The sequence below is a fragment of the Mastomys coucha genome, unplaced genomic scaffold, assembly GCF_008632895.1.
Source record: "Mastomys coucha isolate ucsf_1 unplaced genomic scaffold, UCSF_Mcou_1 pScaffold9, whole genome shotgun sequence".
Lineage (NCBI taxonomy): Eukaryota > Metazoa > Chordata > Mammalia > Rodentia > Muridae > Mastomys > Mastomys coucha.
The window spans coordinates 40,717,042-40,744,960 of NW_022196915.1; the positions used below are offsets into that span (position 1 = coordinate 40,717,042).

At 45.2% G+C, this 27,919-nt stretch overlaps 1 protein-coding gene across 1 annotated transcript in view; it reads right to left on the reverse strand.

The window, feature by feature from the left end:
- Nucleotides 1–9,629: 9,629 nt before the first annotated feature.
- The window catches only part of Dad1 (defender against cell death 1), a 20,105-nt gene continuing 1,815 nt past the window's right edge, over nt 9,630–27,919 (reverse strand). Inside the window, exons 2-3 of the mRNA XM_031361149.1 lie at nt 18,142–18,303; nt 9,630–9,862 (exon numbers count right to left, since the gene is read on the reverse strand). Of these exons, the coding sequence (XP_031217009.1) occupies nt 18,173–18,303 (131 nt within the window). The 3' untranslated portion in view covers nt 9,630–9,862; nt 18,142–18,172. The remainder of the gene's footprint in view (nt 9,863–18,141; nt 18,304–27,919) is intronic.

A 27,919-nucleotide genomic window follows, 5' to 3' on the forward strand; every position in this document is an offset into this window, starting at 1 on the left:
GACCTCCCCACTAACCGTGAAAGATGCCCAGCCTCTGTTGAACCATGCTAGCCCAGTGCCCCCATAGAGCAACATCCACAGGTCACTAGAACCCTAAAGTCATCTGAGGACCAGAGTGAGGTGATGTGGCAGGGAGCCGAAGGGTCACCCACACTGCTGAAATGAGTAAATCTTCCTCCTTCCAGTTCCAACCCGAGTGAGGCCATGACAAGGCAGGCAGGAGGCCATTAACAGATCAGAATCGACATCACCCCCAGAGAACTCTGCATCCAATCGGTACAAGAACTTGCCCTCAGAGCTGAGGCTGAGTCTCCACGGGGTCTGAGCAAGTGTGGGGAACAGGCAGAGACTCCTTCACGTCCCATCTGGGTCTGGGCCAACCACTGCTTAGTCTGGAAGAGGCTACTGAGGAAACCTGAAGACATGACCTGAAGACATGACAATGGTCACAAGGCTGCCACTGCACCCAGACCAGTCTGGACCAATTCATGCAGAGAAAGCACCCACATACCCCAGCAAACACCTTGCCAGGGCCAGCTGTAAAATGGATACCTCTAGAGTCTAGACAAATGCCCCTCCTCCCTCAAAGGGCTTTATGCAGGCCAGCTCTGAAGGCAGAAAAAAATGGACCCTTCATGTTCCAAGGCTAGAACTGTGGAAGGTGTTCTGAGATGTTCCCAGTGTAGCTGGAGTCAAAGTTCAGTCAACAGGCAGGCTGGACAGGTGTGTGCTGTGAGCATCGGGGTGAAAGCTGCAGTTTATTTCTGTCTCATTTTGGTTTTGGCTGTACCATAAAACCCAACTCCCAAATCTCATGGGAAACCCTAATATCATTTTATTACCAGGTGACATGTTGGCCAGGGAGCATGATGGCCCTTGGGATCCGAGGAGTACCTCGCTCCCCAGCAGGTCCTCTGTACCTAGTGCAGTACCTGGCACCCAACAGACACCAACAGATGACCCAATGAGGGTCCACAAAGTCACTGGGGAGGGAACTGATCTTGAGAGGAAACAAGGCGACGTTCATAGAGGCCAGGTGAGCCACTGTTCCGGTTTTTCTAGGAATAGAGGCTTGGCAAAAACTATTAGAATAATCAGAACTTGAGTGGTGGGTCCTTGAAGAGTTCAGACTCATGTTAGCCTCGTGACTGTTGATTCAATCCTAGAGGACGGTTACTAAGAAACACCAGCTTTTAAAAGTCTGAATTCTGATCAGACATGAGAACCAACATCCAGGACCAAAGGTCACTTAATGTCCATTTCGGTTTTCCCGGTGACCCACACAAACCCCCTGAAACCTAGTTCCTCAAGCAACATGTGGGAAGAAAGGCTTCCGGTTTATTTAGTACAAGAGGAAACAAGATGTAAAGTCTAGGTCCCCAAGGGATATTCCCAGAGGTGAGCAAGCGAGACTTGTCAAATACTGTGGCTCTTGCAGATGCACACACTGGCTACAGGGGCAGTGTAACCGATCGCCAGCCCTGCTTTGGTTAAAGGCCACTCGAATGCAGCCGTCTTTAGGCCTCCTTTCATACAGACACACAAAGCATAGGAATTCCTCCAAGAATCACACAGACACCTGCACCCTGAAATGGGTACGCTGGTCAGATATTGAATCAATAGCCAGAAGTAGAACAGGAAATGGAAAAAGTTTCCCACTTCCCTCCAGGTGTTTGGGTCTGAACAAGCCGCCCACTTCCATGACGTCATGGTTGCTGACATGGGCAAACAGGGCATCCTTTGAAGCTCTCCCACAGAAGCCACATCCTCTGGAAAGAAGAGTTAAAAATACAGAGTTAGAGATAATATCTCTCCGGGCCACGTGCCCAGAAGAGGTAGGCTGGGCCGTTACACCGCAGCCCAACCACAGGTGCAAAAAAGAAGGCCACCGAGCACATTGGGTGGGGCTTGCAGGTCTTAGTGGTACCACCCATGCGCAGCAGCCGGCTGAGGAGGCACTGCTGCTCCACTCCCAAGAAGTCCCCCTCCCCTGACTTCTATTGCCCCCAAATTAGACCACTCTATATACTTAGTTCAAGGAAGAAAGTTTATGTCCAGCCTAGCCTGTTCTGGACGGGTTGTGAAAGAGGCATCTAAGGAAGGCTCCCCAACGGATACCTTCCACAAGAAGCCCCGTACGCTCTCATTTCTACTCCAGGAGGAAACTTAAGTGTCAAGAGGTAACCCTAGTGGACATCGGTCTCTCCGGGTCCAAGGAAGTCACAGAACCTGAAACCTGAAAAACTTCCGTCTTGGGAGTTCCACTCTGTTGTAGTGTCTTAAAGTAGCCACACGGGGGCAGCAGTACTCCACCAAAAGACTGCTTCTCCCTTGGCGTGTTTATTCTGGATAAAGAAAATCCCCACAGCCTACGGGAAAACTCTTTTCAAAGGAAAATAAAATGACAAGTGACTTCTGTTTCACAAGGTTCTTCCCTGTGCCAGTCACTGGACTCCAGACTTATGGGATCCTCTTACCCTGCCAAGAGTCTAGGGTCAGGCCCTCAGGCAGCAGGGGGCACTGCTTGCCCAAGTTTAGGAGACCCAGCTACAAGAGAAACCCAGAAAGAAGCTACCCGGCTTTCCAGAAGCCAGGAGATGCAATATGGGGACCTGGCAGGCCCAGGATCAATGGCTTCACTCTTTGTAATGTGTAAACACATAGCCTCAGTTTCCCACTTTGCACCAACATTCTCTCGGGTAGTTTAGGAACGAATGTTTTCTTCCAGCGAGGTACTTGTCAAGGGCAGGCACTGTGCCAGGTTTCAGGGAGTCTGACTTCACTCAGATGAAGTGTAAAAACAGGCCAAAGGGATCACCCATAACAGGTATCTACACTCTGGGTGTCTCCAGAGAGAAGGGATTGATGGGAAAGGGGGGCAAGGGTTTGGAATTCAGGGCTATTGACCTGGAATCTGGATGATGGGCACATAGGGGTAGTAGGTAGGTGTCTGTCAAAATGTGTCCAGCTGGAAAACCTAGGTTTGCTGCACCTCCGTGTGTATAAACTAAACTCAAGAGTGCCTAAAGTCAAGACACAGACAGTCCAGGCAGTGTGTGAGCCTGGGAGACGTAATGGCTGTAATTTTATGGCCTCTGTTAATACCTTCCTGGCACTCCTCAGGCAGGCAGGGGTCAGGCAAAGCAGGGTCTGTAAGCTTCACTGTCCTTCCCCAACCTTCTTTCCTGGTACATTTAAATTTGCTCTGTCTCCATTTTTCATTATTCGCACAGAGCCCAAAATGCATGGCCACCTACTTCTCTCGATGTTGTCGAGGAGATAATGGGTATGCTAATGCTCAGCAAACCGAAATCCCGTGGCAGACATAAAGCAGTGGGATGTCAGAATGAGCGAAAGGATGGACCAAAATCCTGCATGCAAGGCTGACTGCTTGCTCAGATGCACCCATGCTCCCCCATGCTGCGATAAAAGCAGCCTGCTGCCTAAGGATGCCGGTGCTCATGTAGGCTTGGGGCTCACCAGGTCCCTGCTTAGCAGATGGCCACCTCTCCCATGGCTGTGACCCCAGCAGCTTCTATCACACACATTTGTTATTCCTTCTATGACCTCCAGCTTCCAGCTTTTGGAAGGTCACAGAGGAGAATTTTCAGGACCACAGAACCCCACAGTATCCCATGGTCTCCCTGATGCTTCTCACTGTATCACCCATGAAGAGATACATTTTTTCCCTCCTCTCTGGCACCCTAGGGGCTCCCCCTGATTGTAGGACTCCTTGAGTCAGTAGTAGCAGGATACAGTGTCTCAAGGCACCTCCCCCAGGCAGGTTTTCTGAGCAGCATCCCTCCTCCTCCAGCCAGTGTGTCCCACAACTTCCCAAAGGATCCCCTTTGAGAGACAAACCCAGGGTGTGTTTGCCTTGGGAATCTGAACATACTTCCCTTCCAGAAGCCATAGGATCCTAGTTCTGAAGCCCTCCTAAAATCCGCTGTTAAGCTGTCCAGTGCCACCTTTTCTCTGAAACATCCACATTAAATTTATCAACCAAGAATAAAAGGAAACCACTAGACAGAGGGAGTACATACAGATGGAAGAAGATGAGGGAGCACATACAGATGGAAGAAGATGAGGGAGCACATACAGATGGAAGATGATGAGGGAGCACATACAGAGGGAAGAAGATGGGGCTGGCAGAACATGAGAGTGAAGTGGATCAAAGAATGTGGTTTAGGTTGTGGGAGCAATTGGTCTGTTTCATGGTCAGCCTGGGCAGGAAGAACCTCAGGTAAAGCTAAAAGACCGTGGTCAGAGAAACTGCAAGACATGATTTTTATTGACCCTAGGGTTTCCTTCCTTCTCCTTGCTGACCCCGGCTGAGTTATTCCGATGATGTGCCAGATCACATGAGCGGGCAGCATCCTTGCCTAAAGTCCCTAGTCACAATAGTGTGTGCTTGCTCAACACCAAAGCAAATGTTGCCCCCTTCGATCCTCACAAGCCAGAGCCATAGGCGGAGTATCTCTCTGCCCCTTTTACAAATTAGGAAGCATATGGACTGGCTTACATAAGGCCGAGGTGGACTAGTCCTAATGCCTTGATCTCCCACCAAACACTGTGAACACGTAGTCTCCGTGCTAGGTGCAGCCACCATATAGGCAGGACCCCCAACCAGACCAGTTCCTGATATTCTGCCTCAGTGGTTCTTCCGTGATTGTGTGCACTTACTTGGTTCCTCTTTAGGACTGGATTAGAATGGCAAGCCAGAGCCCGGTACACTCCAGGGAGCATGAGTGGACATGGGTCACCTGCTGAGGTGACACTTCCCATGCATGAACTGTACTGCTCAATCTCATGACAGGAGGGTGTGCTGAGGTGTAATGTGAGGGTCAGAAAACTTTAGTGGAATCAGTTCTCTACCTCTGTGTGGAAGCTGGGGTCAACCCTAGGTCACCAGGATTGCACAGTAGGTGTCTTTACTCTCTGAACCACCTTGCCAGCTCTGTGGGTCAAAAGTTCAGTGATAAGGCAAAATCAGAAGACAAGCTGGCAAGATGACTCTGTATACGAAGGCCAGCCCTGGTGACCCGAGTTTGAACCCCAGTACCTACATGGTAGAAGGAAAGAACTGACTCCGGCCAAGATGTCCTCTGACACGCCCACAAACATGCACGCATGCATACAGAAAGAAAACCACACCACATCAATATGCAGAGTCATGGGATGCCGGCTCCAGCTGATCCATCTACAGCACAGCTCCTGCACCTAAGGCTCAGAGAGCATCTTAGAGGGGCTGGGGGCACAAGGATGGTAAGAACCAGAGAAACAGGAGGTATGCTCTGACATTGCTTCCTTAGAAATGTGAGGAAAGCTACACCCACGAGGTCTCACCGACTCGGCTGCCGAAACTAGACCTGAACAAGACACCGAAAGACGTGTTAACACCGAGGGAGGGAGTCAAACAGGCCCCATCCCTAAACAAAGAATGCAGCAGCCAAGGAACACTGAGAGTGGGAGACAGTCTTCCCCAGGGAAAAGCCCCCCAACTAGCTATCCAATACCAATGTGTGCTTGTGTGTGTATACATACATACATACATACATACATACATACATACATACATACATACACAAACACACACACACATCTATCAACAATTAAAGAGGCCAGAGGCCACGAATTAGAGAAAGTTTGTTGGGGGCAGGGAGCAGACAGGAGGGAGAAGAAGGAAAGGGAAAACTGATGAAATTTTTTTTTTTCTTTTTTTTTTTTTTTGGTTTTTCGAGTCAGGGTTTCTCTGTATAGCCCTGGCTATCCTGGAACTCACTCTGGAGACCAGGCTGGCCTCGAACTCAGAAATCCGCCTGCCTCTGCCTCCCAAGCGCTGGGATTAAAGGCGTGCGCCACCACTGCCCGGCTGATGAAATTTTTAATTGCAATTTTTTAATTTAAAAAAGCCAATTGTTCTTTCTTTACTTTTTTCAAAAAAATAGGGCTATCAAGATACCCTGGTACAGGGTATGGTAAGGTTCTCGTTTCCAAGCCACTGACCTGGAACACACACACACACTAACAAATTTTTCTAATATTTAAATGTTTAAAGCACAGTGGCCCACCCCTGTGAGAGCAGACAGGATGGGTCCCCTGGCTGGTCCTCTCTCCTCCCACTGGCCAGCGAGGTCCTCGGCAGGACCCCATAGGGTTGGATCTGCTGCTGAAGAGCATCATGTCAGAGTCCACAGTTCTGCTGATTTCCAGGAGGACCGGTGCATTTGCAGAGCAGTAGCATGAAGCAGCATCACGCCCAGGCTTATTATTAATTAGCTCATCCAAAGCCTCACGCACATGCTCTGAGTCAGAAAGAAGATTCCCATCCTAACATGGCAACCCAAGGCCCCATCTCCCCACTCAGAAAAATGAGACTGCATCCTTGTGGGATTAGAGAACCTCACAAGGTCGTAGAACTTAAACAGCAGATGGGGACAGGCACTTAATACTGTGCCAGACACACACAAGCGTGAGTTGGTTTACTCACCCCTAAACAGCAAGGCTGCTTCTTATCTTTACAGTCCATGCCTACTGGGCAGAGCCCAGGAGCCTAATTAATTATTTTCAGAATTGTTGAGACAGAGGGTCCTTTAAGGTTCAAAAGACAATATGTAGCAGAACACAGTCTCAGTTCAACACTTTAGATCATGCAAAGCGCATTCCAGAATACTGAGCTGCCCACATTAGGGAAAAAAAAAAAAAAAAAAAAAAGCTTTGTGTGCGCTCCGACTTATAAATTCAAAATTAAGTAAGTAAAATATTTCTGTCTAGTCTGACAGAAATTCTCAAACTTTTTTCTTTCTCACTAAAGTCCTTACTTAAGGTAAAGGATCACACATATCCAGGGTATATTCATTTTTATGTTAATTTTTTTTTTTTAAAAAAAATGAGCTGTCATCTTGCACTGGCTAGTTTTCGTGTCAATTTGACAGTCTAGAGTCATTTGGGAAAAGGGAATGTCAATCAAGAAAATGCCCCCCTCAGATTGGTGGGCAAGCCTGTGGGACATCTTCTTAATAATTGATGAGGGAAAGCCCAACCTGTGGTAGGTGGTTCCCCACCCCAACCACCCACCCCCACCCCACCCACCCACCCCCACCCGGGGCAAGCTGGTCCTGGTATATAAGCCGCCTGGGAGTAAGCCAGCACACAGCTTTCATCCCTGGCCTGTGCATCAGCTCCTGCCTTGAGTTCCTGCCCCGACTTCCCTGATGAATGGACTATGAGCTGTAAGCTGAAACAAATCCTTAACTTCCCAAATGGCTCCCCCGCCTCCTCTCCATGGTGTTTGATCACAGCAATGGAAACCCTAAGATAAATCCTTAAGTCATGGTGCACCCACATATTAGCCTAGACGTCCAGCCCAGAGCCACAACCCACCAGAACTACAACTGAGCTAGCTTCCAGCTGCTGGAAACTAGCTAATGCTGGCTTGCTGAATGTCCCAAAGACGGGAACAAATCTCTGTAACTTCCCCCAAGTACTTTCCAACAATCATAACAAGAGTGTTTTGTGGGCCAAGATCACAGGATGTGATCAAAGAGCAGAGGTGCAGGCTGCTTAGAGAGGAAACAGGAGCGCCATTTGCATGCAGAGGAGACAGGAAGCGTGTAGGCAGAAGGGGCAAAGGGCTGCCCCACCACCGCAGAGCAAGGAACAATGTACAGTAGTTGTGGTAAACGGCTTGCAGCCCCACAGAAAGAACACAGGAAATAAAAATAAACCACCCCCACAGAGCGTAGCTGCAGGAAACAGCAGGACATCCCTCAGCCCATACTGTACCTGCTTCAGCTGAGTCAGCAAATCAAACTCCTGGAACGGGGAGCCGCGTGGAAGGCGTTTCCCTGAGGAATAACCCACGGCTAGTCTTTCTGTGCATATGAAACTGAGAGTCATAGAGCAAACTAACTAAAGTCTATAGCAAATTAGTAACTTTCAAATCTGAACTCAAGATTCCAAAAGTAATCTAGAATTTTGTACTGTTGTAAATGGTACCAACACACAGCAAGATATTTCTGCCACCAAGGCTAGTCTGGGAAAATCACAAGACAAAAGCAAATATGGCACCTGGAAACTCAGTACCGGAGCCCATGTGGCTCTAAACTACTGTGAGAAGCATAAATCTTCATGCAGTGTTGTGACATCTTCCTTGCCACGTTATTGCTCATTCTCAGCTGACCCATTCTATTAAACTCTGGTTACTTTTCATATCTGAAATATTTGCTTATTGAATCTAAACTAAAAACCATCCAGATCTCCCAGTAAAGCTGCATGACGTCTGTGCATGAGTGTCAAGCACACTGACCACTTAGCCATCTTTGTGATATTTCTCCTCACAGTGCTAGGCCTTGGCCCACAGAACCCCTGCCAGTTTTTGTCATTATATTAAATCCAACCATTCCTAAAAAGCTTGCAAACTCTTTGTAGAGCCACTTCAATCTGGAGTATGTCTAGTTAAGCAGAAAGCTAATAAAGAATGGAGAGGCTCAAGCTTTGTCAAGCCTCCGGGTAATTGCAGGATACACCCAAAGCTGAAAATCAGTGTATCTCAGACTTCTGTGTGCACACCACCACCTGGGACCTTGTTAAAATGCAAAGCTTTGCTTCTGTAGCTTGGGGGTAAGGCCTGGGAGTCTCCTTTTCAAACAGCTCCTGAGTGGCCGGTACCCACTGAATAGCCAATCTCCCAGTTTGACAGAACCTTCAATCAGCTAGGATAGGGGTGGTCAGCTATACCCCAAAGACTGATTTGATCTAGTGTGACCCAGACAATAGAACTGTGAGTTCCTCAGCCTAAGCCAGTGTGCAGCCCCACTGGAGGACTTCTGGAGCACAGGTCATTTGCTCCAGCGGAACGAGACAGGGCTGTTCCCCATATATGGCAAACTTGCTGCTCCTGCGGAGGACGCAGAGCTCACTGCATACAGGACGGCTAGACTTCAGCCAACAGATGCTACTCTACTCCAGCTTTGTCCTTAATTGTTGTTTCTAAGACCTGTGCTCTTAAGCACAAATCTAAGCTTCATTTCTTCACCTACTTAATGAGACCTGGAACCTATGAAGACAACTTCGAGGTGAAATGAAGGCTTGTGAAGGAGCTTTGGAAAATAATGTTATAGAAATTAACACACACACACACACACGCCCCAGTCACATACCACAACAGCACAGTCTCTCATACACATACATAGTCACACAGACATGCAACACATAGTCACACACCTCTCTCTCTTACCACACAAATACACATGCACGCACGCATGCATGCACACTTTGCACTTGGTTTATACTGCCTAAGAGACATGCATTTATTTCACTTTTCCCAGAAGCATATGGAAACGAGAGCACACAGTTCAGTTTCTGACAAGTGCTTAGTGGTGCAGTCCCAGACAATGAAGGATTAGTAAAGGGTTGCCTGATCCAGCAAAGGACAAAGGACTGCCATTTTCCAGGTTGTCAGCACTGTCTTGTCACGAACACCAATGACAACTACTTAATGAAAATAAAGGTGAGGGGTCACAGGTGAAGGGTCACAGTTGGGAGTTAGCAAGTCATAGAGCACACAGACCCGAGGGAAACCATCGGCACACACACGTGAAGGAACAAACGGCACTTGGAGGCTCAGAGGGGGCAGCAGAGAAACATTTTTTTTAATTTGGAAAGTAAGGGTTACACTGAGGGGAAGCAGAATCTGTGTTAACAGATGTACACTGTGGAGTTGGTCCGATAGAGTGAAGGGAGTTCTCTGGACATGCCACCTCATGACCAACGAGAATCGTAGTTAAGCACGGGTCTGAAGAAGCCATGTGTAACAAGCTGCCAGCTCAAGATTTCTGATCCAGGGAACGTCAAAGTGAGCCTGAAAGAAGCAGAAAGGTGTGTCATGTCCCAATCCTTCCATCTAGACTCTCAACCCGTGAAAGCAGCAGAAAGGTGTGTCATGTCCCAATCCTTCCATCTAGACTCTCAACCTGTGAAAGAAGCAGAAAGGTGTGTCATGTCCCAATCCTTCCATCTAGACTCTCAACCCGTGAAAGAAGCAGAAAGGTGTGTCATGTCCCAATCCTTCCATCTAGACTCTCAACCCATGAGACAGCTGCCACACTCCCAGGTGCATCGCAGCATTTACACCAGAGTACAATAACCAGAATATGCCTCACTGTTTTCACAAGTACTTTATGAGAATAGCTTCTATAAGGACTATGTTCACACGTAAATCCCAAGCTCACAAAAAAGAAAAAAAGAAAAAAAAAAGGCTGTCCAGGCGCTGGAGAGACTGGCATCCAGCTCTTGACTTACCAATCCTAACTGCATCAGCCATTCACCTTCCTGGGCCTCAGATTCCTCAGAGCACTAATGTCCAGTTTGAGGACAGACTCATGACAGTGGATAAAACTTCTCAGAAACTCAGAGACAGTCAGGTCTGTGAAGAGGTAATTTAGTTCCCACTTCCCTTAAGTTACTTTGGGTAAGATGGGCAATGCCTGCAGTGGGGGCCAGGTTACTGCTTAGAGCGGTGGATTCTGATAGTAAAACTCGAGAACCTTAGACACCAAGGCCAGTCCACAGAGAAAGGAAAAGGGCTCAGGAAAGAACTGGTCTTTGGTGGTAGTTTCCAGAAAACCCTGTTCCCTCTTTTCTATCGAGATCATACTCGGCAAGTGCTCAGAGGCCTTGGGATTTCTGAAATGTTGGCATGATGGGCCGATGAGCAACTCAGAAGAATGCTTTTAACCACAAGCGGATTAGAGGCTGCTATCAAAAACTGCCTCCAAATCTCTTCCCTGATGGTGAAACATACAGAACAGAAGACACTGAAAGAGGTGAGGGGTCCCCAGTCTGTCCCCCACCTGACTCACCTATTCTAATCACCCTAAAAGAAAGCAAAGAAAAATACAACAAACAATGAAAATAACATTTTCTATAAATGAAAATGGCAACAGCAGACAGAATCCCACTCCTGGGGCTATGGGTTCTTCCCCAGAACCTTCTCTAGTCTGTCACTATTACTGGACAGATATGATCGAATGCTGACCTTTCCCTGGACTCTGATCACCCAATTACAGCTGAAACTAGGGGTGATATAAGCCAGAGACAACTCTGCCCAGCTCCCAAGAGCAGAGCACAGTCTGAATAACTCTAATGTTATAAGGCACAGATCATAACTTCTAAAGGTGGAGGACACTCCAGGAAGCAACTAGGCTAATCCTCACTTTTTAGAAATGAGAAATCTACAACTTGATAGCTTGGGAATTTTATCCACAGCTATTCTGTCCAACCCAGTAGCCAGCAGCTACACAGATGTATTTAACTTTGATTAAAACTGCCTGAAATCATGGGCAGGCAGGGCTGCCCAGATGGCAGGGTGCTTGTGGCATCATGACACGCAGCGCCCAGTGTGAGGCATGCTGGCTCATGTCCAGAATCCCAGGACTTAGGGAGTGAAGGCAGGAGGGTCAGAAGTTCAAGGTGTTCCTTAACTATAGATTGAGTTCAAGGCTAGCTAAGGATTCAGAAGAGTCTGTCTAATAAAAATAAAAAATAAATAAATTAAGGAAATTAAAACTTAGTTCCTTGGTTGTTGAGTCCCTTTTCAGATGTCCACCAAGCAACATCAACCACGTGGCCAATGGCCACTGTTGTGGGCAGGGCAGATTTGGAGGATTTCCACACAGACCCAGGCGCTGTGTGAGGTCACCGCCGTCATCACTAATACATTACCTCAGCTCTACCAAGCTGCATCCTCCTACAGCTCTCCTGTACCACGGTAATGATGCCTGCCTTTGCAGAAACACCTAAGATTATCTGTCTTTGTCCCTTCTTATAAACCACTCTTAACTTTTCACATTTAAGCAAGTTTATTATTTTAACAAACACAATCCTATAAGTATGTGTGTACACAATACATATATATAAAATCACTATATCTATATCTATATATATTATCATTACTCAAAAGTTCTTGAAACTAGAGAGCAGTGAACATCAGAGTTTAGGATCCAAATATCCACTATTAAGTACCTACTCAGCCACTTAGTACCAAGGACTAAAGTCAAATGAAATTTTTCGGAGGCCAAGTTCCCTCAGGTACAAAGCAGGTACGCACACAGCAGGTATGCATACAGCAAGTACGCACACAGCTATCTGTCTCCTGACCACAGGGCAGGCAAGAAAATTATATGCACTGACATAAAGGTGCTTGTGGAAGACACATGAATCCTAAAGACGTGGGGCTGACAAAGCATCTTATAGACAGACAATTCTGTAACACTGGACATTTTATTTTCAACAATACCATTTTAATGTCCTCCCTTCAGTAACCAGTGAGAATATGAATAAAAAGTAACAACTGAGAGAGAGAGAGAGAGAGAGAGAGAGAGAGAGAGAGAGAACGAACCCAAATGAAGTGGCCATCATAACTGTATTAATGAAAGTTAACAGCTGTAAGAGATTACGATGAAGGCCAAGCTCCTCACTGTACAGGCAGGGAAACAGAGGCCTGGGATCAGCCTTCAGGTCCCTACCCTCAGGAACCTGGGAGTGCAGTGGGGAGTGGGGGAAAGGGAGGAATAAGAATGAACACCTTTAAAGCAATGTGACAAAGCAGGGTGTGAGAGGTGTGCCCTGTGGACCTGAGAGCCCAGGGACCAGGCCCCTGTACAGCCCAGTAGGTGACAATGACTTAGGGCTGGAGGCACCAGAACTAGAGGTAAACAGCCAGGTCAGGACAGCAACAGAATTCTTCACCAGTTCACCAGGAAACTATAGTCCCAGCTCTCAGGAGGCAAAGATGATGATCATGAGTTCAAGAATTTAAAAAAAAAAAAAAGTAAAGAAAATAAACTTAAAATAATTTAAAAACAGGGCTAATGAGCTGGATCAGTGGGTACACCTGTTACTCCTGACAACCTGAGCTCCATCCCCAGGGCCCATATGGTGGAAGGAGAAAGCAACCCCTGAACACTGTCCTTGGACATGCTGGCCATATCCACACACAGAGACACACACCAACACATACACACACACACACACACACACACTCTCTCTCTCTCTCTCTCAAATAAATCTAACTATATCTGTCTAGCTCTCAGCCTTCAATGACCAACCAGAAGAGTTCAGCCACAAATTAAAAGAATCAATTAATGATTTTTAAGACCAATCATAGTTACCTGACTGTCCAGCCCCTGAGGGCTGAGGCACTGAGAAAAGGTTAGGGGACCTACTTGCTCATCAACTAAAAATTGAACAGTACTGCCAGTGGAGCTCAGAGTTGGAGGCAATAAGTGGTCTAGAATAAATGAAAACCAAGTCCTGAAACCGACAAAGGGAAACCCTGTGAAATCCTATACTTTATTATGTACACAGGTGAGGAGCACAAGTCAGCTTAGGATCCCTAGCTCAGCACTGCCCACTCCTGGCCAGGATGTAAAAGAAACCCCTGGTCGGCATTTAAGCTCACATGGGCCTTTGCTGCCCTCCCATGACTGGAAAGGAACTAGCTTTTGTTGTTCCACCAAAATACAACTCATATGCTTTGTGATACACTCCCAACCCAGGAAAGGTGCATCCACTAGATGGCAGCAGAGTGCAGAGGGTACCATGTAGACTGTAGCAGACAGCCCCACGTCCATATGCTCGCAGGAAGCCCTAAATGGACTTGGTGGCAGTGGTGGCGCACGCCTTTAATCCCAGCACTTGGGAGGCAGAGGCAAGCAGATTTATGAGTTCAAGGCCAGCCTGGTCTACAGAGTGAGTTCCAGGACAGCCAGGGCTATACAGAAAAACCCTGTCTCGAAAAAAAAAAAAAAAACAAATAATTTAAAAAGAAGAGAGCATGTGGTGGGGTACTAGGCAGGGGTGATACTACCAAAATACACTACATACATGTGTGAAATTGTCAATGAATAAATTAAAACTTTTTTTCAAGTGAGCTAGCTCAGGGAGTATGGGCACTTCCCTGGATCCTGATGCCAGGGTATGATCTCTAGGACCCACACAGTGGAGAGAACTTTAGGAGGTAGTCAGTCCTGTTCACCACATGTGCGCTAGGTGCTCACACACACACATTCACACTACAGCCTCTCTCTCTCTCTCTCTCTCTCTCTCTCTCTCTCTCTCTCTCTCAATAAAATCTAATAAATTTTAAACAAATTTTTTCAAGTTCCAGGCAAGTCTGGGATAAGGAGACCTTGTCTCTTAATTAAAAATAAAGATGGAGATGGAAAAAAAGGAATACATTTTGAGTCCCTTTCCAAGGTAATTCTCTAGATTACTATATTTTGACAAATTTTAAAAAAAAGTAAGAAAGAAACAGGATTGCCTAGTTATAAACAGTACTATCAGTTCAAAGGCTCTGCCCAGCACCATAGGCTTCTAGCACTAGCTAGGATTAAATGCTACAAAATTTTAAAGATAGTAAGAGACTCTCCCCATAACATTAAAGAAGCAAAACTAACCCAATCTCCACCCAGAAGGCAAGCACACTAAAGCTGTGTTGTTCCTTGGTGCTCGCTGCACTTCCCGTCCCATAGCCACATCACCAGGAACGTTAACTCCTCAAGTGCAACCCAATGATGCTCCGTCTCCCTTTTTACCCTTTCTTTTAAAAACCCTGAAACTGGACAGGCTACAGCATGCATCTTTAATCCCAGCACTCAGGAGTCTGACACAGGCGGATCTCTGAGCCTGAGGCTAGGCTGGTGTATAGAGCAAGTTCTAGGATAGCCAGAATTAAACAGAGAAGCCCTGTCTAGAAAAACAAACAAACAAACCAATCTTGAAACTGGAGCTGGAGAGAGGACTCAGCAGTTAAGAGTATATACTGTTCTTTCAAAGAACCCAAGTTTGGTACCCACTACTACAGTGGGCAGCTCCTAACTGCCTATAACTCTAGCTCCAGGACACTCATCATCTCTGGTAGCTATGGGAACCTGCACTAACATACATAAACCCACACAGAAATACACATATATGCAAATTAAAAATAAAATTTTTTAAATTAAAAGAGGAATCTAAAATTGGGGCCTGGAGATGAGGGCCTATATTTACAATCCCAGCACATGGGAAGCAAGGGTCAGAGGATCGGGAGTACAAGGTCACCCTTTAGTACATAACTTATCTGAAGTGACCTTGTACTACATGAGACCTTGTTTCAAAAGCATTAACAAAAGATTTCTACTAGTGCTCTCTGGATCTCTCAGTGCCCAGTCTGTAAACGGAATGGCAGGCTCATCTGCTTGAGGCAATCTGAAAATGAAATATTTCACAAGCACTTGAAGCAACACCCAGTGAATGCTCTGCCTGCCTCCGTTGGCTCTCCTAAGTCACACTGACTTCTACAGCTCAATGCCATTTGATCTGCCTTTTCTTCCTGGTTTTAAATGTCACCTTTAAATTCATCAAGAGATTTCTTTAAATGCCCATCTGTCAACTGGAAAATAAGGAGAACGTTAGGCAGCAACATGAGAATCTAGCCAAACTGTGCTGCCCTATAACCCCGTAATTCATTTCACAGAATAAGGATGTCGACGCCTCTAGTGTCTTAGGAATGAGCACACTGAGATGGTTTGGTTTTGTTTTCCTTTTTATCCTACCTTCTGAGTTAGTGTGACCACTAGAACTCACTTGGCACAGTGAGCACATAGCTGAATTAAAACTGCACAGACAGGACAGACAAATGTGTGGGACAGGGTAGCATGTATCAGGTAAAAGGTCTCTGAGAATATGCCGGGCGATCCCCAGACGAGAGCATTTCCCCACCTTTTCTAGGAGCCTACTATTTTCTACAAAGTGATGGACACTGCAATCTGGGATTAGCGATTCTGCACACGTTTAACCCATCTCCAGCCGGGCAGGTGGCCCAGGGCTGTTAATATGATCTGCGCTACACAGTTCTGCTGAGCCTGCTTTTCCTCTTTTGTCATAATTTGGAAATACTAAGTCCTTTAGAAGCCGAGTCCTCCTACAAACATGGCAGCAATAGAAAAGAATCTTCCATGATTTTGGAGTCTTTCTGAGCCTGGAGAACACCCTGGAAATGCATTCCGTCCTTTCCTAAATATATATCATAACTCATCTGGGAAACACCTTCACAAATCTAGAGTAAGGATATCAGAAGACATAGTTGTTTTTCCATCTCTTCAGAACGCCTGAGAGGTAGACCTAGTATCCACAAACTCAAGGTGGTCTACACTGGAGGCCACACTCAAGCTAACAGTTAACTGGGGACTGGCTAGAGCTACCATGTGCTTATCAGCTCCTTCTCCGCCTCTCACGGCACTTCATCCTGGTCTCTGGGAACACCAATCATGCCATGTTTTCACTGTACATTTATGGGTCTTTAACCTTCTTAAGACAGGGTCTCATGAAGTTCAGGCTGACCTCCACTTGATATGCAGCTGAGGATGAACTTGAAGTTCTAATCTTCCTCCTTTTGCCTGAGTGCTGGGATGACAGGCACACTCCACTGCATCTGGTTTGTACAGTACTGATATTGAACCCAGGGCACTCCACCAGCTGAAATACATCTCCAGCTTTGTTTCTTTTGTTTTTGTTTATACTTTTAAAACTCTTCACTTTTAAAGGCATTTTACTTCCTTTTGTGTCCCCACTAACTGGCACTGACTAGGGATGAGAAGGAGGGATGAAAATCAGGTCCCCAGTGACTGAAACTGTATTAGGAGAGCAGAATGAAGTGCTTCTCAAATGTTTTCACTGACTACAGCATCCCAACAGCTTACCACTACCCAAACCGAAAGGTCTACCCAACGAACACAACTGTTTTTAAGGTGCAGTTATGTGCCGTCTCCAGTGCAGCCACCGTACTCTGCACATACTCTGGTTCTTGTGTGAGGTTTCTGAGGCTTTCAGGACCAACACACAGGTTTCCATGCAGTGATGTACAGAGGTTAGACCTGGGACATTTTCTCCCAAAAGGTTATTATTCCCTACGGTTCTCTTCCCTTGCCTCCTGGAAGCAATAGTACTAATCTTAGCAAAGGAAAGGGAAGAGCACAGGCATTCGTCCGTGAGTGGCACAAGCACAGGGCCAAACATCAAGAGGCAGAGGCTACTCAACATCCTGTACCTGTGCATCTGGGAAAGCAACTGTATTGTTCCCAGTCCATTTTCTCTTTTCAAAGGAAAAATACTGGTATGTGTTTGGGGAAAAAAAATGTATGTATCACAACTTTAAGACTCTGCTTCCAGGGTATAGAGGTTTGAATGAAAATGGCCACAGGCTCCTATATTTGAATATTTCCACCCAGTAGGTAGAACTATTTGAGAAGGATTAGGAGGTGTGTCCTTGTTGGAGGAGGTCTGTCACTGTGAGTGTGCTTTCAGGTTCAAAAGCCCATGCTACTCAAAGTTAGCTTTCTGCTTCAAGCTCATGGCTTAAGATATAAGCCGCCAGCTACTACTCTAGCACCAAGCCTGCCTGCTGCCATGCTCCCCACCTTCAGTCATAGACTCTAACAATGAATACCAAATTACACAGTTTCTTCTACAAGATGCCTCTGCCATGGCGTCTTGTCACAGCATTGGTAAAGTAACTGAGACAAGGGAAGAGGGCACACAACCTATGAAGGGAGGGCAGAGAGGGTTTTCAGCTCTACAAAAGGGATCTAGGCCTACCTGTGTTTCCCTATCAGAATTCTGTAGTTTGTTTGGGGGGCAAAATGGCTTTGATGCCTAACAAGGGATGTAGCAAACAAACCAAATGCTACTACTCTGGTTCCAAATCTTTTCACAAGCTAATGCAACTTTACCATTTAAGTTTGGGGCAGACATTCCTAAGGACCAGCTGTCATTCATTCACACTACTCTGAATACCTCTCAAGCAACAATGGCCATATTTAATATTTAACATCAATGGCAATCACAATTGAAAAAAAAAAAAACCTCAAGAACAAATCTAAAAGCAAAACCTGCAATTGATCTTTTTTCAAAACCCTTCAGGTGCATACCTATAATCCACAGGCTGATGAGCATGCTGATACTGAGGCCCGCTGGAGCTCCAGGAAAGCCTGCAAACTTCCTACAGCACTAGGGAAACTCAGCGAACCAGGACCAGAACAAGCCCATCTAATTTACCTGCTAGAATTAGCACGGCAAGCCAAGACTGGGATTGCCACTTACGTTCTGCTAATCTCCAACTCCACGGTAAGGTTCAGCCAACGAAGTTCATGACAACAAGATGCAGGATAGTGCTGGCAAAGAGAAAATCAGCGAAGGCTCGCTCTGGAGAGATGCCTTGGAAATCCGCCTTGTTCTGGGGGTTGATCTGTATTCTCAAGCAAACTGGGTAAGAAACAAAACACAAAAGTCATTATTCCGAAATATAAAACAAATGATTGCTAATCAATACACAAATATATCCCATGATGAAAATTCTCTAATAAAATGAAAACACCACACGCAAGAGGCATGCACAGGAGTGACGCCTATGACATGCACCATGCTAGAAAACTTAATGTCAATTAACAGTAGAGGGGATTATACAGCACATGTAGACAAAGAAATACTATATAGCAATGAAAAAGAACTTCTGCTAGATCCAAGTTGGATGGATTTCATGATATATGCAGCACAATCCAAATACAAATCATACACACTAGATGATGCCATGCACATGGAGCCTTAAAACTAGACCAACTAGCTAGACATGGTGGTCCACACCTGTAACCCCAGAATGTGGGAGGCTGTGGGAAGACAGCCACAAGTTTAGAGACCAGTCTGGAATACAGAGTTAAGACACTCTCTCAAAAAAGCAAGACAACAAAAACAAATAAACAAACAAAATAGGCAAAATAAATCTAGAGTAGCATAAGCCAGATAATGGTTTTCATCTCTCATGGACAGAAACATGGCTTCAAAAATGCAAGGAACCTTGTATGGTACTGATAATGTTCTGTCCTGATCTGGGTCATAGACCAGAGCACTTAAAACCTCATCCCAAGCCAGGCAGTGGTGGCTCATGCCTTTAATCCCAGCACTTGGGAGGCAGAGGCAGGCGGATTTCTGAATTTGAGGCCAGCCTGGTCTACAGAGTGAGTTCCAGGACAGCCAGGGCTACATAGAGAAACCCTGTCTCGAAAAACCAAAAACAAAAGTAAAACCCTCATCCCAAACTAGGTGTGGTGCTGCACAGCTGCAACCTGGCACTTCTGGGGCAGACATAAGGGGGATTCATTCAACGTCATCTCCAACTCCATGGCAAGCCCAAGGTGAACCTGAGCTACATAAGACACTAGCTCAAAAAATATAAATCTAAAACTAAGACTGTGAGGTAGCTTACTGGTGGGGGCATTTGCTGACAAGCCTGACAGCATATATAGACACATATAATAACTAAAAACTGTAAAAAGTAAACAGAAAATTAAAACCCATAAAATTATATACCTTTACAATCATAACTATCCTTTATTAAAGGAAAAATAAAGGGGAAAAACAATACCCCCAAGTTATGCTAAAATTGCAAGTTTATTTACTTATACCTCCTAACAGCCTAAGCATGCTTAAGCTGGTTGACTTAAAGGTGTCTAATTATACCTACACAGGCTACAAATACAACAGTAACAAAGGCTGGGATGAATGACAACCCTATGACATCCTAACCATCTCTATAAGATACAAGGCAGAGATCATGAGTACAGCTGATGGTCCACAAGGGCCTCCTACTGTAGACAAACAGTCTAAAATTCTAGTGGCTTTATTTGTCTCAAAAGAAAACAGAAGATGGAACACACAAGACTCTTGACAATGATCTCCTTTCCTACATTTCTGTATCCTGAAGTCTCTAACAAGGCGGCAGCCAGTCACCCAGACATGAAAAGAAGCTCCAGGGGCACGCTCTGCTCAAACACCTTTTATGGCTTCAATAAATTATCACACCTGCTTCAGGCAAGCATCCACTCCAACATTAACAAAGAATCCACTCAGAAGACAGAATGATCACATTAGTCCTCCAGAGTTCATCACCATGGCAACAGTTCCCATCAACCTAAGCACAGAAACACTATGGAAGTGCACTGACCTTTATGAAGGGCACTGGCTGGAGCAAGGAAACCACTTAAAACCTTGCTGTAAAAGGCCAGGTTAGTCCACCTTTGGGAGAAAGCTACTGGCAATACCACTTAATGTTTAAAATGTTTACCTTTTGACAATGAATGTGTCTTACAAAACACAGTATGTTTGTAACATTGAAAGAAAAAAAAATGGTCCAAATGTCACCAAGGGGAATATTTAAATCATACTACACACCTACAATGAAATCCTATGCAATTATTCAGAATAAGGTAAATTCTCTAAACACTGATACGAAAGCTATCCTTTACTGAGTGAAAAAAAGTCAAAATCACTAACCATGCCAGCTCTCTTTTTGTATGTGCCTGTAGTATTGTGTATATATATTATATGTACATGTTCATATGTGCTGAACATAAGGGTAGGTGCACACATACATGTGTATGGAGGCCAGAGGTTGAATTCAGGAATCTTCCTCATTCACATCCCACCTAATTTTTTTCAAAGATTCATTTTTATCATGTGTGTGCGTGTGTGTTTCACCGTATGCTGTATCTATATGACCTGTGTATACAGGTGCTCCTAAAAGCCAGAAGAGGGTGCTGGAATCCCTAGAGGTTGGATGTGGTGGGTTCTGGGAATCAAACTCAGAATGATCTTAACTACTGAGCCATCTCTCCAGTCCACCTACCTTATTTTTGGGGTCAGGAGTTCTCATGAACTCATGGATTCTCACTGATGTTCTCACTGAAGCTTAGATTCCCTGGCTGGCCAGCCAATGAGGTTCAAGGTCTTCCTGCCTCTTTCCCTTCCTCCACCTTGGGTTGCAGACCTGGAAGTGTTCGGACCTTAACCAAAGTCTGCATGCTTTTGCAGCAACTGCTCTGCCTTGGGCCCCAAATTGCTTTTTCTAAAGCTTTAACTTCTCTATATAATTACTATGTTTATATCTTTATTTTATATGTAAATCATCTATCACTTACTTGCAATCTTGCAAAAACTCTAGAGAAATAGATACAGAACTACTAACAGCATTGGGATAGAAAATGAGGTAGTAACTATGGAGTAACTATGAGGGAAGAAGAGAGAAACTTTGTGACGCTGGATACAAGCACTGACTGATGGTCACCTTAAAATGACCATAACAACTCAAATTAAGTTACAGTACACAAATCAACCACACAGACATCTAATGGACCTCAGAGGTCATTGAGACCAACATCCCATTTTTAAAAAATTGTTTATTCTATGTGTATGAGTGTTTTGCCTACATGTGTATACATGCATCATCTGTGTGTGCCTGGTGCCCAATGAGGTTAGAAGACAGCATTGGATCTCCCAGAACTGAAGTCACATGAATGATTGTATACCATGTGGGTGCTAGGAATGGGACCTGGGTCCTCTAGAAGAACAGCCAATACTCATAACTGCTGAGCCATCTCTCCAGCCCTTCAAATACCCCATTTGGTGCATAAAATGTCTATGCTAGTTGGGAGTTATTTATTTGTTTGTTTATTTTTGCCAACTTGACACAAACTAGTGAGCTGAAATGAGAACCTCAGCTGGGGAATTGCTTCCATCAAACTAGCATGTGGGGGCTTTGAGGCACTGCCTCCATCAGAGTAGCCTGTAGGGCTTTGGCATTGCCTCTATCAGGCTAGTCCATGGGGCTTGGGGGAATTTTCTTTCCTTTTAAAAATAATTATTTTATTTATCAGGCATTTTGTCTTCATGTAAGTCTGTGTACCACTTGTGTGCCTAGTATCCTAAGAGAGCAAGTCAAACCCCCTCAAGGTGGAGCTATAGTCAGTTGTAAGTAGCCATATGGGTGCTAGGAATTGAACCTGGGTCCTCAAGAAAAGCAACCAGAAAAGTGTTCACTACTGCTGAGTCATCTCTCCTGCATTTTCTTAATTAATGACTAACAATGGAAGGACCCAGTTCACTGTAGGCAGTGCTACCCCTGCCCCCAGTGTCCTGGTTGTGTAGGAAACCAAGCTGAGCAAGCCAGTAAGCAGCAGTCCTCCTTGGTCTTAACTTCAGTTCCCGCTTTGACTTCCCTTGATGATGGGCTATGCCATCTAAGTCAAATAAGCCCTTTCCTCCCCACGCTGCTACTGGTCACACTTATCACAGCAATAGAAAGCAAACTAGAGCAATGTCCAAGAAGTGCTGGGAGACAGGAGTGCTGGAAGGAGCCTCCAAGAAGAGCCTGGGAGACTTTCTGAAGGATACTTACCAGGTCTTGGATTTGATAAGCATGAGAGTTACCAACCCTCCAAAACCCGTGTTACTCAGAAACATGCCATATCCCTCAGCTGGTCTGGACACAAGAAAGGTGAAGAAATTGCTCCAGAAATAAGGGTTCAGCATCTTCCTGAGCATTTCCAGACGGAAACCGACACCCTCCTGAAGCAGCCTACCCCATCCAGCAGCTCTGTTTCATCATGTCCTTAAATGCTCATTTGTTTAGCAAAAATTTAACAAGCACCTACTACAAGTCAAACATCATTCTAGATGCTGGGAATATGGCACAGAGCCAGACACAGGGCTCTGGCTCCCAAGGGACTTATAGTCTGTGGAGACAAACAAGTGTTTCCAGGCACAAGTCAGCAAACAAACAAGGAAATTCTGCATAGGGTACACACTGTGGAGAAAACGTAGCAAGAAAAAGGAGACTAGTCTGGTGCTGATGGCTCACACCTTTAATCCCAGCACTTGGGAGGCAGGGGCAGGCGGATTTCTGAGTTCAAGGCCAGCCTGGTCTACAGAGTGAGCTCCAGGATAGTCAGGGCTATACAAAGAAATCCTGTCTCGAAAAAAAAAAAAAGAAAGAAAAGAAAAGGGAGACTAGAAAGCTGTCATATCCAGTAGTCGTGTCTTTAAAAATGCTATGAAAGACCATGTAAAGGCTAAAGAGCCAGGGACGTAAAGATCTGGGGCAGAGGCAGAGAGTATAAACAGTCTTGACGCTTCTTAGGCAGAACAAGCTACCTGGTCAGATATCAGATCAGTGACCAGAAGACTCAAGACAGTCTGGACTTAGCCAAAGGGCCACGTAGCAGCACTCAAGGGTTCCAGTAGCTGAGCAACAACGACTCACATTCTGTATAGGCCAGACTAAACATCAAGAATGGTTTGCAGGACTAAAGATGAATGACTTAGGAACTGAAGAGCTCAGGGTTAAGATGATAAAAATAGGCAGAAACAGAGACAGAGACAGCCTATATTCCAGAGAGGACAAAGCTTGCTGGTGAAACGGATGTGGGAGTCGAGAGAAATTATGAGATCAAAAGGCCTCCTAAATATACAGCTGAACAACCTACCAATGGGTTGACACTGTAGACTGCTGGTAAAGAAGCAGATGGCTGAGAAGGGAGAATGTCCATTTGGGATATATAAACATGAGAGATTGAAGAGACATCAAAAAGAGAAATACATCAAGAACTGGATTTAGTATTCTGAACCAACTGGACAGGTCCAAACTAAAATATCAATACCATGATAACTGTATACATAGATATAGAACTTAAATTCACCTATGGAAAGAAATACAAAATGAAGCCCCCAGCACAGTGGGAAGGAAAAGCCAGTAGGTGGTGAGGAGGAGCAAGGAGGAGGCAGTCACTAGAGCACTGAGAAGTGAGTTTCACTCAGAAAGAACCAGCCTTTGAGCTAAATGCTAATGCTGAGCAGTCAGATAAGGTGTGGCAGATGACTGCTCAACCTGGCAACATGGGAAAATAGTTGGAGGAAGTGGTGGGGACAGGCTACAGCACGAGAACACTGAGAAATACATGGGGGAAAGGTAGACACAGCAACTACTCATTCAAGAAGCTCTACAATGAGAGAGAAGGAAAAGATGCTATCAATGATTAATTATGAGTGCCTGGAATCAAATGGAACTTTTTTTCTATTTTTTCTTTTTTGAGACAGGGTCTTGGCTGGCCTGGAACTCACTATGTAAACCAGCCTGGCCTCAAATTCAGAGATATCCTCCTGCCTCAGCCACTCAAGAGCTAAGACTAAAAGTATGCACCGCCACATCTGGTTCAACTTTTTAAAATTAGACAATATTAGAGCAAGTCTAAAACTTGAGAATGATTCAATAGAGAAAATTCATGATGCTGAATGAAGGGATCACCACAGAAGCTGCCCAGCCACCAAGAAAAGATGGGTGCCTCTGAGTAAGTGCAAGAGCTGGCCGTGGGGGCAGAGGCACAGGAGCAGGCAAGCTGCTGTGGGCCACTAGAAGATGATCAGACTCCTGGCTACTCTGACTTTGCTAGTAAAAAACTTAAAATAGAAGATAAACTGTGAACGCAGGAAAAGAAATGGAGAAAACTGTGAGAAGTTACAAAGCACATTCTGGGAAAGTAAGCATACGAGGGACACACGCAGGAGCACTGAAAGGACCAGGAAACCATCAGGCTCCTAGCCTCAACAGCAATACTTCCACAATGACCTGTCTGCATCCGCCTTCAGACTGTAAGAGCAGGAACGGCATCTGTGATCCTCACAGCTGAATCCACAGCACACCAGCACAGAGCCTGAAAAAGTCCTCTATCCTTCCTTAAATTAAGACAGCTGTGCTCACAATTTAACATGCACAGGATGTAGGCAGGAAAGCACCTGCCCTCGCCTCCCAGAGGGCAGACAAATACAAGAAATGCAGACTAATGGAAAGGTCCCATGTCTCTTCTTCCTTAATCTTACCCCCACATACAAAGTGAAGCAAGGACACGAGAGCCCTGGACCCACTGGGAGAGTCAGCAACCATGAACTGAGACGTATCAGCTATGAACCAAGTTCTGCAGAGAGACAAGTAAAGGGACTTACTGACACTGGACAGCGATGAAAAGGTGGTGTCATCAAGGCCAGTTCCCAAAAGAGCCTATGTGTCCTGAAAAAACAAATAAACTAAACAAAACACAAACTCTACTTTGGGAACTACAGACAAATTTGGCTAAGTAACACAACCAAGCAGGCAAATCAGATCAAGAAAAGAGACAGCAGGGGCTGCAAAGCCAAGAAGCAGCAGAGACACCGAGAATAAAAAAGTAATGGATAGGATACTTAGAAACCAGACAATCAGCCACGAAGTTGGCAACCTCCCCATCTCCTGGACAGCAGCTAGAGGAATCCACAGATCAAAGGACACTCCCTAAAGTAGCTCAACCCCAGTCCACATAAGCCAATGGCTTCTCTGAGACAGAAAACACTCTGGATTAGTCTCTTTGTCTCTCAAATTCAAACTCCTTTGTGATTTCTTTTGTGTTGTTTTGTTTTTGTTTTTGTTTTACGAGACAGGGTTTCTCTGTGTAGCCCTGCCTGTCCTGGAACTCACTCTGTAGACCAGGCTGGACTGGAACTCAGAAGTCCGCCTGCCTCTGCCTCCCAAGTGCTGGGATTAAAGGCGTGTGTCACCACTGCCTAGCAAAACTCCTTTGAGATTTCTTAACTGGGAGTACTAAAACTTTACTTTGTAAATGTTTTTACTTTGTAAATGTGTGTGTGTGTGCGCGTGTGTGAGAGCGAGCAAGAGAGAGAGAGAGAGAGAGAGAGAGAGAGAGAGAGAGAGAGAGAGAGAGATGTATGAATGCAGTATATGTGTGTGGTGTGTGTGATGTATGAATGTGATATATGTGTGTGGTGTGTGCAAACTTTCAGAGGACACTGGATGTCCTGCTCTCTCTCACCCTTATCCCTTTGAGACAGGGTTTCTGACTGAACCTGCAACTGGCAGCCAGCAAGACTCAGCAATCCTCCTGACTCCACCCTGCAGCCCCACCCTGCCCCAGCACTGGGTTTACAGACTTAGGTAGCCACGTCTAGCTGTTGACATTGGTGCTTGGGATCTGAACCACTGCAAGCACTCTAACCAACTAAGCCATCTCTCCAGCCCACAAAACTGTTTCCTAAGCTTGAGAACAGAAGAATCAAAGTTATAAAGTAACTTAAAACAATGATTTCACAGACTAGGGATGAGACTCGGTGGTGGAATGCTTGCCTAGTAAGGCTTATTTTAAAGACAGACTTAACTAATTTCTGCTTAGTTTCCCTAAACAGTTCTTGAGATGAGCAGATCCCACTGGGTACAAAAGGAAACTACAGACTACCAACACTGGAACTCCTCTACTGAAAGCTAACAGGAAGATAAACAGATAGCTGCTGAGCATGGCTGAGACAGGAAAATTACTCCCTCAAGGTCCTTAGAAACCCTACTACACCAAACACTGCTGAACAAGCCATCCCTAGTGCCCTCTCACCTCAAGCCCCTTCCTGAGACCCTGGATAAGCCGCTCAGCCATGAGGAAACAGTAGACACCATCATGTCTTTTCAGGATTTAAATGTCTGATGGCAGCATTCTAAAGTGGTTTACAGTGTTCTGATCAATTTCTAAAGAGCAAATGTACATGCAAAAGAAATAACCAGCCAAAAAAAAGAAAAGGATCAAGCTAAAGAGGGTTCTCCCCCAAGTCACACAACTAACATCAACTTCAAGTCTGCCTTTCACTTCCCAAAGGAGAACTGTTGTTGGCTGGTTTGTACGCTAATTCACGCTTTATTTAGTGTGAGTGTGGAGGTGAGAAACCAATGTAGGAGCTGGTTCTCTCCTCCCGACCCAAGTCCCAGGGATCAAACTCAAGTGATGCTCAGTTGTGGTGACAACCTTCACCGACTGAACCATTTCACCTACCTGTGCTGCCACTGTTAATTCTCAGATGATCTCTTACGGAAACAAGCCTCACACCACAGGCTCCAGCATTAGTGCCACTTGGTCTTTCAAAATCCTTCCCTATAAGTTTCTACAACCTCTCTTCACCAAAATTACCCCCTTTCCATTCTCATCCCAAGAAAACCATAGAAAAGTCAAAATCAGCAGGCATTAAGATTTCCTGTCTCGCTGGGCAGTGGTTGAGCACACCTTTAATCCCAGCACTTGGGAGGCAGAGGCAGGCGGATTTCTGAGTTAGAGGCCAGCCTGGTCTACACAGTGAGTTCCAGGACAGCCAGAGCTACACAGAGAAACCCTGTCTTGAAAAAAAAAAAAAAAATTCCTGTCTCAACAATATGAACAAAGGCCAAACAGCCAAATTTCAAATTTTTCATTAAAACAAGTTACCAGGAAATGATCTGGCCTAGCAAAAGTAGTTGGATTTAGTAAAATGAACGCTGTCAAAAAAAAGTGGCAGCCAGGCTGCTGATACACCTTAACCTAGCACTCAGTACATGGATCTCTGAGTTCAGGGTCAGCCCAGCTACACACTAAAACCCTGTCTCAAAGAAAGAAAAAAATTAATAAAGATGATGGATGGATAGATAAATGGGTAGATGGGAGGGAGGGTGGAAGGATGGATGGATGGTGAATGGATCTGAGGATTTAGCTCAGTGGCAAAATGCCCCAAGTTCACTGAATGGAGGAGAGTGCAAATGACAACTTTCTGCAGCAACAATGAATTATCAGAAATCTGTTCCTTTTACTTAAACCCACTTTTATTTCTCTCACCCTATTCCGTTACCTAATAGATTTGGAACTATCACTACTAACACCAATCTTACTACTAATAATGCCCTCACTACTACTAATAATGCCCTCACTACTAATAATACCCTCACTACTAATAATAATGCCCTCACTACTACTAGTGCCCTCACTAGTAATAATAATGCCCTCACTACTAATAATAATGCCCTCACTACTAGTAATGCCCTCACTAGTAATAATAATGCCCTCAACTGCTAATAATAATGCCCTCACTAATAATAATGCCCTCACTACTACTAATGCCCTCACTAGTAATAATAATGCCCTCAACTGCTAATAATACCCTCACTACTAATAATAATGCCCTCACTACTACTAGTGCCCTCACTAGTAATAATAAT